We start from the raw sequence: 19,530 nt of genomic DNA on the forward strand, positions 1-19,530 counted from the left end.
AAAAAATAATTTTACCCACATAAGTCAGTTTATTGACTCTTTCATACCCGCCTTGNTGGAACATGAGCTGTAAAATGATCAAAAATTGTACTATTGGGTAGTTTTTGCGTCATGAAACGTATAGCAGGTTATGAAAAGACGTTACGAAACGTTTACTCTTGAAAGTCCCAGAAACACAAAAATATTTTTTTTCAAAATTAATAAGTTTCAAAAATTGTTAATATAGTATATGAGATGACGTGTAATTACGTCATTAAACAGAATACCGAATCCCGTAATTAGATTAGAATACAAAAGGATTCGAATCTCACGGATTCGAAATTCTGTAATGTGCATCCCTATATATATATATATAAATATTAAAGTATATATATATGAAGTATATATATCTATATATATATATGAAGAAATGGAAATGTAGTTATTAATGCCGAATTTTGCTTGAATGAAAGAAATGGTGTATAAAATATGTATATAATAAAAATGCAAAACTATAATATTTACATGACTTCCTAATCTCTGAGAACACTTTACGAAGTACAAAAAAATGTAAAACTAGGAACATGATTAGAAAACTTTTAACTAAGATTTGGTAATAACAATAATCAAACGTATATATATTAAATAAATTATTCTACACCTTAAAAGTGGGCCAGAACACTGTATGGTCTTTCTTAGGCATCACAATGATAATGGCATTAGATGATGGAATACGCTGTGACATTGCAGACTCTACATCAAGGAAGAAATGCCAAAAATGACTTTCACCATCTAAAAAAACAATCATAAATATATTATATATATATTATATACAAATATTATTAACTTTTATTTTCTTGAGTTCAATTTCTTTAAAAAACTTTATTTTTTTAAATTAAGCTTAAAAAAACAAAAAAAGGATACAGACAATGAGACAAATATTTGACCTGGGTTTGCAAATGTTGTTTAATGTTTTTTTATCGCCCAAGAAAAGTGTTGTTTTAAAGATTTGCATATTAAACAAACATTTTATGGCCCTCATAGAAATAAAACTTTTAATATAGCCTCTACTATAGCTGTATTGGCTCCTTTAGCGAAAAAGGTTCTCTACCCCGAGCCACACTGATGGAAAGTGGATATAAAAATAATTACTTGGTAGCTTAATAGAACAAGTGCAATCTGTAAGCAAGATATCCACTTCATCCAAATTAAGGTCATCGTTAATCTTCCATAAAATCATATAAACATCATGAAATCTCTGGGACCAACTCATGCGAACCAACGAGTCTGTAGAATGGTGAGAATATACAATTTTATTATGTTAAAGGGGAGATTTTTGTAGAATTAAATGTATATAAGAGCAAAACATGCAACAAAATTTATGTAATATTTAAAGAATTGCGCCAAAAACAAATCGTAAAGGTGGAAAAACGGTATCGTGTATGTGTATATACTATTTTATACCACGCCACTCACTTATGGGTAATCCATCCGTCTTTCGTTTCCTCGCCATTGTAGTATTACCTCTTTTCAACAACAGTGAAGCGACTACATTTGCGCAATTTTTATTAGCTTCCGGCATGTTGCAGAGTTATTGCAAGTAACACCGATAATTAGTTATTTCATATTCAGAGTCGTGACAAACAAAATCGCTGAAATGGCGCACTTTCATTTAGAATGGAGAGAACATGCCGTTGGCGGTGGCGATCGGGTAAAGATAAATTATAGAAAGAAAAAGGGCGAGCAAAAAAGGCAAATGTAGTAAACAAAGCAAAAGAAATAAAGAGAAGTTCGAAAGATAAAAAAGCTCAGCGCGGTGATGATAAAATTAATAATGCAAAATCTTGGATATGAAAAAATATATACCGTACGATATCAAGTTCGTTAAATGTATAAAAGTTCGTAAAACTTTACTAATGGTGACTATTTTTTTACCAGGAAACACTGTACCTGGTAAATATTTTGTCCCCAAATCTGTTCCTCTCGCATTATGATGCAATGAATAGAACACAGCTGATCATGTGATTGAAGCCCCAGAATTTTTTCAGAAGTAAACAAAGTGTAGGACACGTCACATTTTGGGTCATACATGACAAATTCACGTGTAATCTCCATACAACTATAAATAAAACAGACGGGAGCAAATTTTCATAAATATGGTGATTTTTCTACATGCAGAATGAGTGTGTTATTTTGGAGGCGAAAGTCGTTTTTTTTTGTATTATATAGTGACAGTGTATACCTATACGTAGCGTCGTACCCTATGGCTAAAAGCATTATCTCTTTTTGTTTCAGAGTTAAAACACTATAAAGTACTTAGTAAATTACGAATAATTTATTTATTTAAGATCGTAGGATATTCTATTCTTCAAAATGAAGTGTCATCGGTATTTTATTATAAGTCTTCTTGTTCTTATTTTGTTTCTGGTTGGTTCTAAAGCTTGGTTTGGAGGTAAGCGTAATACATATTATACGACTTGTAAGTGTCTCAATTTTTAAAGTACATTTAGTAATATTTTAAAATTTCAGGAGGTGAAAAAGTTCTCTTGTCCGAAGTCAGTGCTATTACATTGTATGATGGAAGAAAAACAACTGGAAGAAGAAGTAGTCCAGTACCTCAACTAAACTGTATTGGAGGATCTGCCTATTCTGCCTCTAAACCTTCTGTTGTGCAGGTAAAATATGTATTGATTGTCGCGGTAATCAGTTTTGTTAAGATTATCGAAATTGTATACAGAGTATTTCAAGTTTTTTTCTGGCAGCAATTAACCTGCATATTCCTTCCATGAGATGTCCCACATTCTACATAGTAGCGCTCCCTCTAAGCTGCACTAGTCTCACAATGCTGTGATTTGTCCCGCACAGCTAAATAGTTGGCCACCGCGCATACCACGGTTTAAATTTAACAAAAAAATATATATAGATATATATAACATAAAAGTCAAAAACATTTTTTTAAATAAAATTTACCGTTCATGGGCTCATAGGCTCATGGGCTCATAGACAAGAAAAAAATGCACATAAGTAAAAATTATTTCCTGCATAAGGAATATTGCCGCAACAGCTGCATAGTGCACCAGAATACTAGATTTTATGCTCATTTATTCACACAGTGTAAGAATGTGGGAAGTGATGGGTTTGATGTACAATGGGAATGCAAAGCAGATATGGACGACTCGTACCGCTTTGGAAAATTACAAGTCACATGTGAAGGCTATGATCATCCAAATGATGTTTATATATTAAAAGGTGAATGGTTTTGTTTTTAGGTTATCCTAATGTTAATACTTCTAAATAAACATTAAGTGTCTTATGTAATGTTTGAAGAACTGAGCATATGAACAAGAAAACAACCATAAACCTTTTGATGTCAATATTTTGAATGGCTGTTTCAACACTAACATGGAGCCACCTACCTACCAATGTAAAAGCTGTCATTTTTTACATAATGGAAAAATACTGCCATGTTGTGGGGGAAATGTCATATATTTGTTTAACCCCTTGACCCTTAGGTTCTTGTGGATTAGAATACACACTGGATTACACAGAGGCAGGCAAATCAAGGCAAAACCAAGGTGGTTATACTGGTTATAACCAGCAACATAACAACAACTACCACTCAAAGCATTCTTCAGACAGCAGTTCCTGGTTCATATTCTTTATTATCATATTAACCATTGGAATATTACTCTGCAAAGTAAGCCAGTCAAATACAGAAGATACTAATGTTCCACCAAGGCACTCAAACTTTAGAGACTCACAAAGCAGTAACACCAACTCTCCACCTCCATATGGATTTAAACGCGAACATACATCGCATACAACAGGTGTGCATATAAGTGTTTGAATTATATTAATTGGTAAAAATACAGTTTAAGGCTTAAATATATTACATATGCCTATAGAATGTTTTTTTTCCTACCATCGAGTATTTAAAATATATTCACTGAGATTTTTAAACTATATTTACGGAGATGACATTTTGCATTACAGCATCAGCTCCACCACCAAGCTATGACGATGCAACAGGTGACACCTATACTCGCCAACGTTATTCCAGTCGCACACACACACAAGCTAATTCCACTCCCAATAATGCTGGTGGTGGTGGATTCTGGTCTGGATTGGGAGTAGGCAGTTTGGCTGGGTATTTGTTTGGTTCAAGGTAACTACATGTGGTGTTCTTATTGTTCAGTACATATGCCTGATATGCGACAAAACTGAGATGACAGAGTAGGCAGACCAACAGTGAAAATTTCTGCATTACAATAATTAGTGAACAATTGGACCAGATTTGCTTCACAGGAATGCAGGTCTAAATATCCCAACCTCCCCCTGCATTTTTTTTAAATTTGGCGCCTATTGCTGTAAAACATTTTTTCTAATTAAAGAAAAAATTTCTCAGTTTTTTTACTTCTAAAAATGGGTATTTTATATATATAAAATATATATATTTTGTTTATGTTGCAATTCTTTAAATATTACAGACATGCATAAATTCTGCATTTAAAGTTTAAATAAAAAAATATTTTTCTTTCATGCAGATCATACTTATAAGTGGTCTTGTTTATATTTAAACTGACTAGAAAAAAGTGTTATAAGCACCTTATTTAAATTAATTCTACGTTTTAGAAACAACAACCAATATGGCGGCTACAACAACTATGGTTGGGGAAATAACGGGTACAATAACCGAAGAGGATGGGGTTGGGGTAACAGGGGAAGTACCTGGGGTAGTGGTGGCAGCACTTGGGGCAGTGGGGCCAATTCCTGGGGAAGTGGGTCCAGCAATTGGGGCAGCAGTTCAAGCAATACATCTCGCTCTTCTGGAACAAGTCGTACAGCTTCGGGATTTGGGGGAACATCAAGGCGTTAAATATAAAAGATGTCTGCCTAATGTACATAACACTCTGTAGCCCTATAGGGATTTAAAGACAGTATATGGTTTATTAAATCATAGCTGTTTAAGATGTATCATTAATTCATCACAGTACGGAAAATATCACAGTAGTTTTGTAATTGCAATTAAAAAGTAGTTTTACTGCCGTAACTTCTGTTTCTATTTTTTTAAATCTAAATACTTTACATTTTGTCTAATACTTTAATTGAGATCTATGTTAAAATATTTTACTTTTTTAAATGTCTCAAAATTTGTAATGTTAGGTTACTTTTCAATATAATGTTCCATATTTTAAGTTTATATATTCTTATTTTGTATTCAATAAAGAATAAATACATTTGTGGACCATCGCACTATTGAACACTGGATTATGTTTTTTGTTGATATATAGTAGAATGGGGGAAGGTGGGACACCTTTTACATGGAATATACAAACACCCTGATCGTGTTTTAAACATTTAACAAAAGTCTATGGGAGTCGTGAGAATATGGTTTTATAATTCTTTGAATGTTCTTTGCTTACTACCAAATGGGACCATAAAATAGAATGAAAAGATGTCTTGTCTTCCCCCACCCTACAAAACAACCTGTAAATGAAAAACTAATGATGTTTTAATGATAACTCGCAATAAACATCTCTTATTGTTAATTCTTTCGAGTCATCTATGTTTAAATCTTAAACTTAAACCAAAGTTGGTGAGATTGCCACCCAACAAGTTGCACTAGGCAGGTTTGTGTGGGGGATGAGTTAAGTATTGCAGTTCCTCATATTGTGCAATGTACAGCATAACTGGTAACCAGAAGATATTGGATTCAAAGCTGTGTGCTAATGGTCAACAAGATAATTGCAATGTTCTACTAGTCTATCCTTAAACATTTACCAACACAGGACTCTTTTAAACAAAGCATCTCCCAGGGACCTTCGTTCGTTTCCTGGGTTTGATTTATTACATCCCGTGAAGTTCTGACAACTGCCGTGATCGCTTTGATTTCAAATGCTTCCTACACGTGTTGCGATATTCTGTGGCATTCATAGCTATAGCTACAACGGCTGATCAGATACGTTCCTTAACGAGCTAAACGGGTTTCATGTTAAACGCTCGCTTGTCAAGCAGTTTACTTGCGCTTAAAAAATGCGAATTAGAAATTGACGTTGTGTCAAAAACATGATAATTGATGATTCTTCAGCCTTCACTAGCACCGATTCTTTAAAGTGAACAATAAAAATCTCACAGGTAAAATATTTGCGATTACAGCTTTGTTTTAAATGCAAACTGTTATCGTGGGCAACACTACAGTATGCAAAATAGATTCTGCCTTTAAAGACAAATGTGGTGGATGCGCAAATAATGCTATTGTTTCATTATGTAATGAATGCGTTTTAGTTCATTTATAAAATATGGAATTTGAAACTTAATTGTTTTTTTTCTTCCGCAATAGATTTTTCAGAATGTCAAACTAAACAGTGCTGGTTAGTTTGTATTGCGGTAAACTGTGTAAGGCCAGTTTAGTTCCTACCTAGAAAAAATCTAAATTAAATGGATTTGGACTGGCCAGGATGTAAGAATGACTTGGCCAAGGACATCCATGACACACTAAAGGCTAGGGAAAACTTTATGCTGCGTCTTACCGGCAGCTCAAAGTTGATGTACTGGCGCAGGTACTTGGTCGATTGGCTTGCACTTACATGCCAGAAGTATAGACTCAACAGCAATGCTCAGCATCTTGCTGTGTGTCTCTATGATCGGTTTACAGACCAATTCCAGCTTGGTGTTGAAGACTTGCAAATGCTTGTGCTTTGCTGTCTACTAGTGGCAAGCAAGTTTGAGGAGCGAGAGGAAAAAATCCCAAAGTTCAAGATTCTCATGGACCATCTCCAGTGGAATCTTAATGCTGCAGAGTACATGACCATGGAAATCCGTTTACTCAGTGCATTTGAGTGGGACATTGGGTTTCCAACTGCTTCCCACTTCAAAGAGTACTACATGCAAGTGGCTCTTGGGACACGCGATTTACATGCTGGTCAACCTCTTACGAACCGAGAGCAAGTGTATATGTACCTGGAAAAGAACGTTAGCTACTTTTTAGAAGTCTCGCTCCAAGACCAAGCCTTTCTGGTGTTTAAGCCTTCTCTCATTACTGCCTCATGTGTTGCTGCTTCCCGAATTTGTCTTCACATAGCTCCCACATGGACTGTGGAACTGCATAAAGTCACCAACTTCGCCTGGCATCACCTGGTACCTTGTATTGAGATTCTGTTACGCTTACACGATGAAGACAGACGTGCAATGCATAGTAATGGATCTTCTTCCCATGTGTCCGGCACCCTCAGCATTGCGCATCAACAGGTACTAAACAGCACCGGCAGTACACCAGTAACATCCCCCGTACCTCCACTACCATTTACATCCGATAATCAGCGCAACCAGCATATGCCAACTACCATTCCAACTGGAAGATACAACCGTGGCTACCTGGTTTGATTCCAACTCAGATTAGAAAATTTTTCTTTTGTATAATGCGTGTTCTGCTTTCCTTTTCGTGCAGTCTATTGCTCTTCACTTTTCTTTTCAAATTGTATATTGTTTATCAGTGCCACCTCTTATAAAACAGCCAACTGTGCCATAAGTTACCATCTTGCCAAGAATATCAAGCAAAAAATCAAAACAAAATCTATGTCAAATGTATTTTGAAAATGCATCTCAATATTCACTGTGATACCTTCAGGTTCTCTTACTGTTAAACTCATCCCGAATTAACGTACGTGCTGCTCTGCCTTCTGTGTGTTAGTCTCTTAGTTCAGCATTGCATTTGTTTTGCACATTTTACAAACCTGCATATGTTTCTATTGCAATTGTTTTACATTCATTTCTCATACTACCGACATTGTAGTGCTTGCTTTTGTTATACCTTGCTTGAGTTCAAGCTGTACTGTCACTCACATTCTTTGTATTCATACACTTGATGTGCATTGCAAATTAAATAAAAAAAAACAATGTACATAACAGCTGCAAGCCCTTTTAAAATTTCTAAGAAAAGTGAAGCATATATGCAAAAATTTGCAATAACCCATTACACAATGCCTTAAACATGTTACACAAGTAGGTATAAAACTAGATGTTAGTAAGAATGTGAAAATTACCCTTTTGCCTGTCAGATGCTAAAAAAATACTAGCACAGTTGCTAATAAGGTAACTTGTAAAAATGTGAAAGAGGAAGACAACTAAAAGAATCAAAACAAGTTTTCTGTGGAAGAGTATTTAGTTTAGCCAACAACAGACTGTATATCATCTTCTGGTGTTTTTGCTTCTGGTTTGTAGGTTGGGTCTCTTGTTACCATGGTTTCTTGAATTTTAACATAGGTAGGGTGTTGTTCTGATACAGCGTTTCTCTAGAATATGTATTAAATATTAAACACTTCTTTATCTACATTATTTAACAATAGCTTCAATACTAAACTTACCAAAGCCACTATGTCTACTTAAATATCCAAATATATTTTGCATACCTTAGATGTGACAAATCTGAAACTCATATTTAGCATGTGAAATGAATAACTTGTTTTATCCTCAATGACAGGCGATATAACTTGGGTGATCTGTTTCATACACCTCATGCATGATTCTGAGTTACCACGCAGTCACACTGAAAGTGATTGCTTTTTGGAGATTTTTTTTTTAATGTCTTGCAAAGAACTCAGACAACCCATAAGAGACCACTGGGTTGGATCAATTGCTAACAGGTAACCTCTTGGTTAGGCGTGCTTGCTAACCACTGTGTCAAGTTAACAAATAAACCACCTGAATGTGAAGTTTAAGTAGTCCAGGTGCAGTTGGGGTGGCTGCAAGAATTCGATGTCGATTAGCTTGGTACTGAATCATGGAGAGAAGGTATTCCATGCCTTGTTTACCAATTTTATTTCCTTTAAATAAAAGTTGCGGTCACGCTTATTGTTAAAACAATACTTAAATTTAATTTTGTGTTTTTTATTATTGACATTTTATAAGCTAATATTACAAATTGACGATGAAAGAATGAATGTAACTTGCTTTGTCCCCCAGTTGTGGAGAAACGAGATTCATTATAAGATGGATGTTCAAATGATAAACATATTATTTATTGGTCTGTCTTACTTGATAAATTGAGATTAACCAGAGTCATGCAGCCAGGAATAAAGACTTTTCCTTCAGTGTGTTCTGCTTGATGGTCCATAAGAGGATGCACAAACTCCGGAAGATCTGGATTTTCAGAGTCCTGAGTCACACTGAGTGTCATAGCTCGTTTTCCACCATCCTTTCCACCAGCACCTCCAGATTTTTTCCCCTTTGTTCCTTTTGGTGTCTCACTGGTCACGGACACTGTAAGTGAAAGGCTGTGTTATTGAGTCTATTGTGCATTCCAGTTCCTCACCATAAGTAAATTGAGACATGATGGTAGTTTAATTTTTACAACTGTCTTTTTTCAATTTTTACAACTGTCTTTTTTCTGCTGATTCCTTTTTTTTGTTTTATCTATGTAAAATAAAAAAATGTTTTATGTTTAAACTTTGTGTATAAGAGTCAATTTTGATCTAATCTGGTGGGCTGGGCTACTTCGCATAGTCATTAAATGTTATTCAACTCAACTTTATAAGCTTACACATTTAAATTAATTAAAGTATGAAATGCATGCAGTAGTTTGATCAAACTGGATTAATAATACTCACATCTTGAATTCATTTTCGAGATTTCTGAGCAAGAGGTGGATAATAGTGATTGAAGCAATGAAAAGAAACAACAATGTTAGTGATCACATGAAGCAACATGGGCATGCAAATACAATGGTTGTTATACACTACACAACATGAAAAGCATAAGAGTACAACGCTATAGAACAAAAGAAGTGAACATCAAAAAACATTTGAAGCTTTATGAAAAAAACTTGATTCTAAAGCAGGTAATGTGAGTATGCAATACACACAAACTATTCCCACCTCCCTTCTTCCCTTTCTCATCTTTCTTCGGTGTTTTCTCTGCATCCTTCTTCCCCGCATCTGGTTTCTTCTTGGAAGATCCACGACTAGTCCTCATTTGGGAGCCACTCCTGTTGCTGCTTGGACGATCCTTGGAATCAGTTCGGCGTGAGCCTAGTCCCTGTACCCAAGTATAGTGCTACATTACTCCCATATTTTTGCTCAACATAATGCGACTATAACGTAATGAAACCCCTGATTGTATAAATCAGTTTGTTTTGTGTAACACATGCTTAGTTTGCTTAGGAATATTTTTTTTGATATATAGTGTATATGCATTTGCAGCAGGTCTAGCTAATTGTATCAACCCACTTACTGAACCTCCACGAAAACCACCCTGTGAGAGAAGCTTTCTTCTTTGAACAACTTCTTCATGTGTGAGGGAGAATCGTTGCAGAGCATTACAAATATATTGACAACCTTCATCTGAGATGTTGTTCGATGCGAGAGAGAGGGATAACAACACACGGTTCATCCGTATTCCCTTTATACAAAAAATTCTGCTAACATGTTTCTTAGGCAAGACACTTAATGACAATTGCTCCAACCCAATTGTCCCTTAAGGGGTGTATAAACTGCCAGCCATATATGACAAAAAAATCTCCCGAAAATAAACACCCACAAAGTCATATACACTTGGAAATTTGTAAGCGGGCATGAGGTGTATAAAACAAAACACTGGTGTTATAACAATTGTCGTTGCCCAGCCACGCGAGGATAAGTATGTTTCAATCAATCATTCACACACTCACATCTACAATTGTTTAACTTCAGTGTAAAATATGCTAATATGTTTAACAAATTCTAGTTACAGGTGACTAGATAAAATACCTGTGCAATATGTTTAGCGCCAGCATCCGATATATTGTTGAAACTTAAGTTTAACGTGGCCAAACATCTGTTCTGTGTGAAAGTCGTGCCAAGGGCTTTTCCAATCATTTCAGCTCCCTGGTCAGTGATTTGGTTGTTTCTCAATGACAGATGCTGTATGCTGTACATAACACATAGCAGCCTTTTTATTTTAATGTTTTTTTGTTCAGGACAGCATTCAGTTGACATTACATAATAACAAATTTGGCTTTAATTTAAATATAGTATTTGTCAGTACAACTCACGGGCTGTCTTCACCCATTACAAGGTAGTAAGGTTCTGATCCAGGTATGGGGTTTCCATCTAACACCAAACTTTTAATACTAGGAAGACTTGGTAGCAAACTGCTTAGAATTTTCAATGTGTGTTCTGTCAGTCCAACATTCCATAGGCTGGAACAAAGAAAAATAATATCGAAATATAATATATAATTTATTGACAGTTATAATATTAGCTCAAACAAAAATGATTTTTTTTGTTTCAATTTTGCCAATATCCTCATTTATTAAAGAATTGAAAAATTTACAAGTAGTTTTACTTGATGCATTGAAGACGCTCAAGGATACACATCTTTAGAATCCCAAGGACTTTTTCCTCCACCTTCCAGCTTCTAATGAAAAGTTCTTTAGCATGGTTGATCTGCATCTGCTTTGTATCTTCCACATCAAACTCAACCTGCATGAAATAAAACATCTTTTATTATCATTTATCTTACTGTAACATTCTTGTGGTATCTATTTGTGAAACCATTTTGGGCAAGGGCAAAACAGCCATAGTTTTTTTCTTTTTGATCATTTACTTTAAAACCTTATTTAATAAGAATACACTTATAATTTCTCAGGACATTCATAATTCACATATTGAAAAGCATTTACATGAATACTTGGCTTAATAATGGTGAGGTTATCCACAACTGTGTAAGTGGTTGGTGGCAATTCTTCTTCAACTTTTTCTACTTCTTCTCCCTCTGAAACATAAGCCACGATAATCACATTATACTGTTATGTAAATTCAGCTTTTTATTACATAAAAGACTATAAGGCATTGTTATTGTATATTTATTTTGGAATTATTTGCCTAAAGTAAAACAAAACAGTAAACCTAAATTCACAATGGAAGGTAAACTTAAAACTATAATACAACAACCTTCTAACCCAAATTGTATATTTTTTATAAAATGGAATCTTTTTAATGTGGAAAAGTTTTTTTATGCAAACTCATCATCTCACCTGGTGTAGTTTTTGCATCATCTGCAGTTGGGGTCGCAGGTCTCTTTGCCCGCGGTTTTACAACTGGTACATGTTCTTTATCGAGTCCAGATCGCTGCCATAACTCTGCAAAATCATCTGGAAAATTCCCGGTACATGTGTATGGCTCACGGGTGGCTGAAATTAAATGGTGCTGAGTGAGAACACTTCAGAATAAATGTAAATTATTTATCTTCGCGCGGCGGAAAACAACAGTTCTGGGTGTTTTGTTCCGCACACCTCATGTCTGCTTTTAAGTTACCACATGTGTAAAACTTAAAATGATCATATTTTTTTATTGTATGGCTGACAACTTAGACAACCCTTACGAAACCACTAGGTTGAAGCTATATTGCTGTTAAATGTCTTGCCAGGAGATACATATACGCCTACAATGGTAGCCTAACAGCCCCGAGACTGAAACCCTTAACCTCTAGGCTGGAGACGGACATTGTAACTATCAATAACCACTATGCCCTAAATTTTATAACAAAGTAAATATATGCAACACCATACGATACCCACACATCACAAAACACTTACAGCAGTCATCGCCAGGCGCGGGAAGAAGCTGAGGTTGGTCCACCTGCCTTCAAAGCCTTTTCAACACGTTTACCCATTCGTATTTTTCGTGCAATCCTACAAAAAAATGATCTGATGATAAAAGTACAACACTTTAAAACAGATTTTAAACCACCAAGTTAGCATTAAGTATAGTTTTTGAAAATAAATCTTTAAAACAAAAACATCAATAATTACTCACAATTCACGTTGTTTGTGGCTGATTTAGGTCTTTGCTATAACATGTTTACAAACGGAGCCTATTCATTCATTAATTCGAGTTATACTTGTTACTATAGTGTGGATTTAAGTCGATTTCTGTCGAATAACATACCACCAAAAGCATCAACAGTCGGCGTACGTTGTTGTTATAGAAACTTCTTTAATGGTATCCATTCAACGGACATCGACTAAGTACCACGAATACGTTTCGGGGAGCTTTACTCAGTAAATAACTGGTTATACTTTATAGACCATAACGTATTATTTCTAATAGTATGTAAATAGTAAATAAAAATTTTGGGAAATTTTTTTTTTTTGGGGGGGCAAAAAAAGGGGGGGGGGTTGGGGGGGACGAGTACATTTGTTCGCTTTTGTTTTTTAAAGAAGAAGCCAGTTTTGAAAGTTAATGTAAAGAAACGTTTTTTTTTTGCGACACTGTAACTCACATTATGAACTGCTTTGTTTTATCTGAGTAAACATGATTTAAGCAGATTTTTCAGCGATCCCACATTCGTGATTCTCGCCCATCTAAACTAGCGTCATCACAAGACCGACCATTAGCCACAACAGTACAGTAACAGTACAGTATTGTACGTAGTTCCGTTGTGTTTACGTTTCTGCTGCACTTTATATAGCGCTATTTATTTTGTTAAGAGTTGTATAAAGCATGTACTGCGGAATTTTATTATTCGTATTGCTATCCTTTCAATTACTTGAAAATACATCTGCACAATACGAGGATATCAGATGTAAATGCACCTGCCTTGCCTATCACAAATACAACATTCCCGCGAAGGTAAATTTTAGTCTCAACTATTTCAAATTAAAGCTGACACTTCGTTAACCTGTTTTAGATATACACGAAAAACGTTCTGCATGAATATTGTGACTGCCTTCGAGTTGTCTTGCCAAACTTGAACGGTTCTGCACTCACAGATGTAGATATTGAACCATATTGTCTCAGATGTGGGTGCAAATATGAAGTCAGAAGCACAAAAACCATGCAGGTAAAACCACAGAAAGTAGCACAGCAATATTTCCACATAACCAATATTCACTGTTCTTTTTATTCAGTAAATTCTAAACTTTTTTCAATGGTGTTTTGTTGTCAGTCTGAAGAGTATGGCAGTTCCTGATGAGATCTCGCACGTGCAAGACGGTTATTTTTTGCATGCGTGCGTGCTATAATTAAAAATTTGCACCTGCCATGCTATAATTAAAACACGTGCACCTGCCATACTCTGCAGTCTGGTTTTGTTGTATGTTGTAAAACTTATGAAAGAAAAATAGAATTTACTCCCAATTCTATATGTGTCACTGTATTTATAACTGAAGTAGTACTATCTGTGCAGTGTTAAGTTACATATATATACTTTGTCTTCTCCAGGTTGTGGTTTACATGTTCCTCGTTCTTCTTGGTGTGCTACTCATATATATGATCGTGATGGTGATCGCTGACCCTATCATTAATCACGTGAATAGGAAGAATCGAGCTGCTGGGTTATTAGATGAAGAAACTGAGATGGAATCAATTGTTTCTGCACGAGATTCCGATCGACCTAGATCATCAAGTGTAGGTGGTTTGCCTTTGCTGTTGTTTTGTGCTATATGTGGTATATATATATAGGCTACATTCCTACATAGTATTTAAGATTGTATTCTATATGGGTGAGGTCCTTGTTCAAGTGTTTTTGGCCAGATTAGGCTTGTTAGTTGTTACACTACAGCCGTAATATATAAATAAAATGCAGTTCTTGGTTTTTTTCATGGGAACTGATTTTGTTTCACATTTTTAAACGAAGTATATATTTAGAAAAATAACTCCAAATTATGCAGCCTAATACCCAAATTAAGAAAAATTGTAATTCTTTTCAGTTATCTTGTTAAACTTATAACCTTTTCTGTATCATCTATATAATTGTTATATAAAACTAAAAAAAAGACTGATTGAGAAGTATTGTGGACATGGTACATTGTTGTGTATGTAAATACTCCGTTTCAATGTTGTCATTCAGTTTTCTGACCAAACATTAATTTTCCAAACAGGGACGGGGCTCTGGGCAATCTCAGCCTGTCTTACAAAGGGTAAATCAAATGCAAACAAAATGGAAAAAGCAGCTTCAAGAGCAAAAATCAAATGTGTACGACCGACACGAGATGTTACAATGAGAAGTATGAAGGTTTAACATAATGTAGCAAAGCCAAGGATTTCAAAAGTTCTCCTTTGGAACATGAACTTTTCATTTTGACCCATATAGTAGGTTGGACAAGATGGTTCATGTTTAATTCTCTTTTATCACCCCATTTGGAGTGAAGAAAAAAGATAGATTACACAGTTATATCACTTATCTTCACAAATCTAAAACAGGGTTGTTAATTGGTAAAAAAACAGATTAGGAAATATTGGATATTGTGTGGCGTATATGGTATTTATCTTACCCCACAGTACTATATTAATATAGGATATTCTGGTCCACCGTCGGATGGAGCCACACTATGATTTTATATTTTGTGTTTTAAAACTTTATATTTTCTCATTAGATATATCTATATTTAAATTCACTTATAGTAAGGTTTACCCGTGCCATACTGTAACATGAGTGTATTTTAATAGGTTACACACTATAAACCAGAATAATGAGAATTTGCCTCAACTCATAACTACTGTTGACTTTGCTCTGCATAAACGCTTTAAAGATAACCAAATGTAAAATGAAAAATCTGGTTTAGTATGTATAGTGTGATATAGTCAACTACCATTAATTAAACCGTTACAAATTACTCGTTCTTATGAAGCGAAACCCCTGAATTGGACACACAAGATTTCTGTCACTTTTGAACAGTATTACTGCACGCGACTATCTCTATGTGTCGGTTTTGTGCAATATTCTTTGCCCGTTTGTTTTTGTGTGTGTGGTATTATCGTAGATATTTTTCATTTATCTTGTTTTTCGTGCGAGCAATCGTCTATGAAAATCGTTTTTGAATAAACAGTTGTCGTATACACTTAATGTCACTATGCTTACACATTTCGTTCTCGTAATATGCATTACAGTTATAGTTATTCTTTATAGAAATAGCTTTTGCCGCAGAACAAGTTAAAGGCCATGAAAAACAACAGACAGTATATTTGTCGTTACGGACAAAAATGTGAAAGATAAGACTTAAAAATATCCGAGAGGAAAATGTTTTTTACAGGTACGAAATTATGTTTAGAACTTTCCATGCAGGCTAAGCAGTAAGTTTGCGCATGCGCAATATCACCTCGTTACAAATATTACGTCAGAACCAATTTTGTGTGATATCGATTCTATGAGAATTTATCAAAATTTTAGAATATATGCTAATAAATATAGTAGGGTTGTGAAAGATGGGACTCCTTTAGCACATAATATCCTGACCGTCTTTTGAACAATTAGTTACGGTCTATGAAAGTCGTGGAGATACGATTTTATAATTCTTTAAATGTTCTTTGTTTACTACCAAATGAGAGGCAAAAATAGAATGAAAAAGTGTCCCATCTTCCCCCACCCTACTATATATCAAAAATGCTTAAAATTCGACTCACGACTGAAAGGTTGGTCTGATGCGTGCAGCAGAATTGTTTTCACATAACAATGATGTCGATTTTCTTGGTCCCGGACTTGTCTCAGCAATTTTTCGAGGCATATTGTATAATAGCTTCATGCACTTCTAAAAAAATAATTGACACAACTGCTCTGGCCTTTTTAGTTTGGCAGTTTACAAAGAACAAGTTGACTGGTTGACCAAAAACTCTCTTCGCAAAAGTTTATTTAAAGGCCCAATTTAACATGACTCTATCTGCGAGAAGCTATATACGGAATGACCGAAACTATGAATATAATATTACATTCATCAATATGGTTATTAAGTCGAAGAGATATGGCAGAAGCTTTTGTGACACGAAAGAGTTTGCGGTCGAGAAAAGAAATAGCAAAGTTGCGTCGTTAATCTAGGAGCTCAGTTTTCTTAAGACGATTCAATTTGCTTCTGCGGAGCGTGGCCAACTTGTGCTTTGTGATGATAAGCGCTTGTATTGGAGATAACTTCCAGCACATATAAGTGTCGGTTGAGTCTGCGAGGAGTTTAGGACCAGCGCTACTAAATATTGACAATTCGCATTACAGAATTCAGTGTTTCAACAAACGTAAAAATGACAAATACCATCACAAAACCTTCATGAAAATGATATAGTAGGGTGGGGGAAGATGGGACACTCGTTTATTCTATTTTCTCCTCCCTTTTGTCAGTAAACAAAGAACATTCAAAAAATTTTAAAACCGTATCACCAGCACTCCCATAGACCGTTGTTAGTACTTCAAAACACGATGAGGATATTTGGGTATTAGGTGCTACAGGTGTCCCATCCCCTCCCCCCCCTCCTCTACTATTTATGTATATAAATATTCTCGCACACTATGTGATTCGGTCACGTACTTCTAAGTTCATGAAAAATGAAAAAACACCCCTTAGAAGAAAGAAAGATAAAAATATTTAATGTTTCGATGTCGCGATTTGCCTGTAAACCGCAAGTCTATCGATGCCTTTATAAGTCTCTATTTCCACGAAGGCTTGAAAATCGGGTCTCCCTTACGTACCGTGCACAAATAAACAAATTGTCCGGGCCCAGACGAGAATCAGTTATCTGATTTCGCGGCCGCTTCCCTCACTTTCTCGTTACCGGAACTCTGTAATTTTCACTTCGCGGTGGGTTTATAAAATAGCAGCGAGGAGGAATGACTTGCATTGTGGCTAATTGACGTTTGAAACCCTTGTCTTTCGTTCCGTATTTGAAAGCATTCTGGACGGTAAAAATAGGACACAGTTACAAACCACTTAAATTTGTGTTTATCATCTAAAAAAACGGATGAAAGCGTTTTCTCATTTTTTAAAAGTAATAATGTGTACTTTTGGAAGGTGCGCGTACTACCTTACAATCTGTATGATCTAAAGTTTTCAGAAAGAATTTATCAGACTGTCAGTTCATCGCATTCATCTCAATAGCCTTGGGGCCTATATAGCTTAGGGTGCAGACGCGGCCTCAACAGTCTTAACAATGCTCAATTTTAGGAAAGTGGAGTCATTTTCAGAATCATTGTATATGCAAGGATGTTAAAAAATCAGGTAGCGTTACATTTGCTTGATATCTAGTTCACCTCGCAGGTTATAACGCTTAAATTCGCATTCAAGAAACGTATACAGTGTATGGGAATTATAGCAACGAAAGTTTAATGTTATTATAACTATAAACGATTGCTGGGCCTACCGTCTATATATACTATTTAAAAACATATGGTAAAAAATTAAAACTAAGTTAATGTTCATCATTTAGGCGTTAAGGTATACTGCGCGTTGTTATATGCGTCAGTTTCTTTAGTATATATATACCAATTTTGTCTTCGTCGCAGTTTAAGAATTTACGTGTCGCAAATATACTGCAACTTATGCAATCTGCTGGATCTTTATTGTTAAATGTAAGAACATGTTGCCGGCGCCGTGGTACATGACAATGTACATATTAGTGACCACCAAAAGACGAATCCAACGATTAGCGTGAAACTAATCATCGGAAATTGTTCTCAGTAAACGAGCCAACCTTGCTAATGTTACTCCCACCTAACACGGCTAATGATTGGTTAGAGAATATAGATTCGACAATGTATGTTTACTTTATGCGGTTGATCTGCGATACGTAAAAGTCGCCCTGCAGCATTTTTGTTCCTAAAATAGCTGCATTGGATTTTTTGGTGAAAATCGCCAGAAAGACGATTGCAGTTTTGTGCAACAATTATATTTGTTGACTTAGGTGTTTTTTAATAAATTTTTAAAAATAAACGATACGCAATTGTTAACAAATGTGTGATATAGTAAAGTGGGGAAGATGGGACGCATTTTTAACCGTTTGTCTCGTCCTATTTGGTAGCAGAGAACATTCAAAGAATTATAAAACCGTATTACCACGGCTACCACAGACCTTTGTTATTGTTTAAACCACAATCAGGATATTTGAATATTATGTGCTAAAGGTGTCCCACCTTACCCCATAGTACTATACGGTTTAATGATGGCATTTAAGACCCTTAATGTTTCTTAGAATGCTTTCTAAGCATTGTATCCTTGGCGAAACAGGAGTCGGCGGTTTACCATATGCGGTTAATCTCATGTCTGATTTATCGAAGTACATGGAAGAATTTCAACAAGTCTGAACTTACACCGATAAAGATTCGCATTTGATTTCTGACATAACGGCGGGAGGGTAAGCTATGAACTTAGTAAAAATATATATATTCTTTACTGTTTGTTTCTTAGGCGAAGCTATCGGCGGTTTTGGGTTAAGCCCACAGTTGAATTCTTAACCCCGTGATAAAATAGCAGCAAAAATATTTGTTTTTTAGTTTTTAAATTATTGCAATCGGAAATTTTAATAAGATTATTGCAATACGCATGCAATTCTATTTTGTTACCTTTTTTTATTACAGACGAAAGCTTCTCTATAGGTATATTGGTGCACACGTGTCCAGCTTAATTGGTAAACCCTTTATATAAGCATGATGGTGAACCAGCACAATTAACTACTTGTGAAAAATTTTTATGGCCGTTTCAAGTGACAGCTCGCTCAGCTGGCTGTGTGATAATCAACAGGCAGCTGTGAGAGAAGTTGCAAGAGACGGGAACTTTCTGCTGACTTCAAAAATCGGATTATTTGATTACTTTTTATG

At 35.3% G+C, this 19,530-nt stretch overlaps 5 protein-coding genes and 1 non-coding gene across 10 annotated transcripts in view; 4 read left to right on the top strand and 2 right to left on the bottom strand.

Annotated features, from left to right (window-relative positions):
• The window catches only part of zf(mynd)-3 (zinc finger protein), a gene marked incomplete in the record, with an annotated part of 14,509 nt that extends 12,863 nt beyond the window's left edge, over nucleotides 1-1,646 (bottom strand). The window contains 3 exon segments of the mRNA NM_001078458.1: nucleotides 641-771; nucleotides 1,132-1,266; nucleotides 1,456-1,646. Coding sequence (NP_001071926.1) covers nucleotides 641-771; nucleotides 1,132-1,266; nucleotides 1,456-1,561 — 372 coding nt within the window.
• A 607-nt stretch (nucleotides 1,647-2,253) lies between these two features.
• On the top strand, nucleotides 2,254-5,528 carry LOC100178096 (store-operated calcium entry-associated regulatory factor-like). 2 transcript variants are annotated; one of them, XM_002125121.5, is made up of 6 exons: nucleotides 2,254-2,431; nucleotides 2,509-2,654; nucleotides 3,093-3,228; nucleotides 3,492-3,806; nucleotides 3,973-4,144; nucleotides 4,612-5,528. In XM_002125121.5, exons 1-6 carry the CDS (start codon nucleotides 2,353-2,355, stop codon nucleotides 4,853-4,855), a joined length of 1,092 nt encoding a protein of 363 aa, XP_002125157.1. In that variant the 5' UTR covers nucleotides 2,254-2,352; the 3' UTR covers nucleotides 4,856-5,528. The 2 variants fall into 2 exon arrangements, with proteins under 2 accessions (XP_002125157.1, XP_026690486.1); XM_026834685.1 differs by having other exon boundaries at nucleotides 3,492-3,805; nucleotides 3,969-4,144.
• A 795-nt stretch (nucleotides 5,529-6,323) lies between these two features.
• On the top strand, nucleotides 6,324-7,867 carry LOC100185975 (cyclin-J). Its single transcript, XM_026834693.1, has one exon. The coding sequence runs from the start codon at nucleotides 6,418-6,420 to the stop codon at nucleotides 7,360-7,362; it is 945 nt and encodes a 314-aa protein (XP_026690494.1). The 5' UTR covers nucleotides 6,324-6,417; the 3' UTR covers nucleotides 7,363-7,867.
• A 9-nt stretch (nucleotides 7,868-7,876) lies between these two features.
• On the bottom strand, nucleotides 7,877-13,314 carry LOC100175788 (leucine-rich repeat-containing protein 71). Of its 3 annotated transcripts, none has more exons than XM_002125727.4 (13): nucleotides 12,771-12,958; nucleotides 12,551-12,646; nucleotides 11,990-12,145; nucleotides 11,636-11,727; nucleotides 11,299-11,435; nucleotides 11,006-11,152; nucleotides 10,722-10,881; nucleotides 10,207-10,374; nucleotides 9,852-10,011; nucleotides 9,585-9,608; nucleotides 9,013-9,237; nucleotides 8,680-8,801; nucleotides 7,877-8,270 (listed from the first exon to the last, which is right to left on the bottom strand). In XM_002125727.4, the coding sequence occupies exons 5-13, from the start codon at nucleotides 11,403-11,405 to the stop codon at nucleotides 8,145-8,147; spliced, it is 1,239 nt and encodes a 412-aa protein (XP_002125763.1). In that variant the 5' UTR covers nucleotides 11,406-11,435; nucleotides 11,636-11,727; nucleotides 11,990-12,145; nucleotides 12,551-12,646; nucleotides 12,771-12,958; the 3' UTR covers nucleotides 7,877-8,144. The 3 variants fall into 3 exon arrangements, with proteins under 3 accessions (XP_002125763.1, XP_026690483.1, XP_018667461.1); XM_026834682.1 differs by lacking the exon at nucleotides 12,771-12,958 and adding an exon at nucleotides 13,237-13,314 and having other exon boundaries at nucleotides 7,882-8,270; XM_018811916.2 differs by lacking the exon at nucleotides 9,585-9,608 and having other exon boundaries at nucleotides 7,882-8,270.
• A 33-nt stretch (nucleotides 13,315-13,347) lies between these two features.
• On the top strand, nucleotides 13,348-15,796 carry LOC100183612 (putative protein 2). 2 transcript variants are annotated; one of them, XM_009860335.3, is made up of 4 exons: nucleotides 13,348-13,586; nucleotides 13,645-13,797; nucleotides 14,178-14,367; nucleotides 14,837-15,796. In XM_009860335.3, exons 1-4 carry the CDS (start codon nucleotides 13,458-13,460, stop codon nucleotides 14,974-14,976), a joined length of 612 nt encoding a protein of 203 aa, XP_009858637.1. In that variant the 5' UTR covers nucleotides 13,348-13,457; the 3' UTR covers nucleotides 14,977-15,796. The 2 variants fall into 2 exon arrangements, with proteins under 2 accessions (XP_009858637.1, XP_002125870.2); XM_002125834.5 differs by having other exon boundaries at nucleotides 14,178-14,363; nucleotides 14,837-15,794.
• Nucleotides 15,797-19,417: 3,621 nt separating this feature from the next.
• On the top strand, nucleotides 19,418-19,472 carry mir4127 (microRNA 4127). The gene has a single exon (NR_034524.1). It is a non-coding gene; the product is annotated as a microRNA 4127 (primary transcript).
• The last annotated feature ends 58 nt before the right edge of the window (nucleotides 19,473-19,530 follow it).

This window comes from Ciona intestinalis, chromosome 5, assembly GCF_000224145.3.
Source record: "Ciona intestinalis chromosome 5, KH, whole genome shotgun sequence".
Lineage (NCBI taxonomy): Eukaryota > Metazoa > Chordata > Ascidiacea > Phlebobranchia > Cionidae > Ciona > Ciona intestinalis.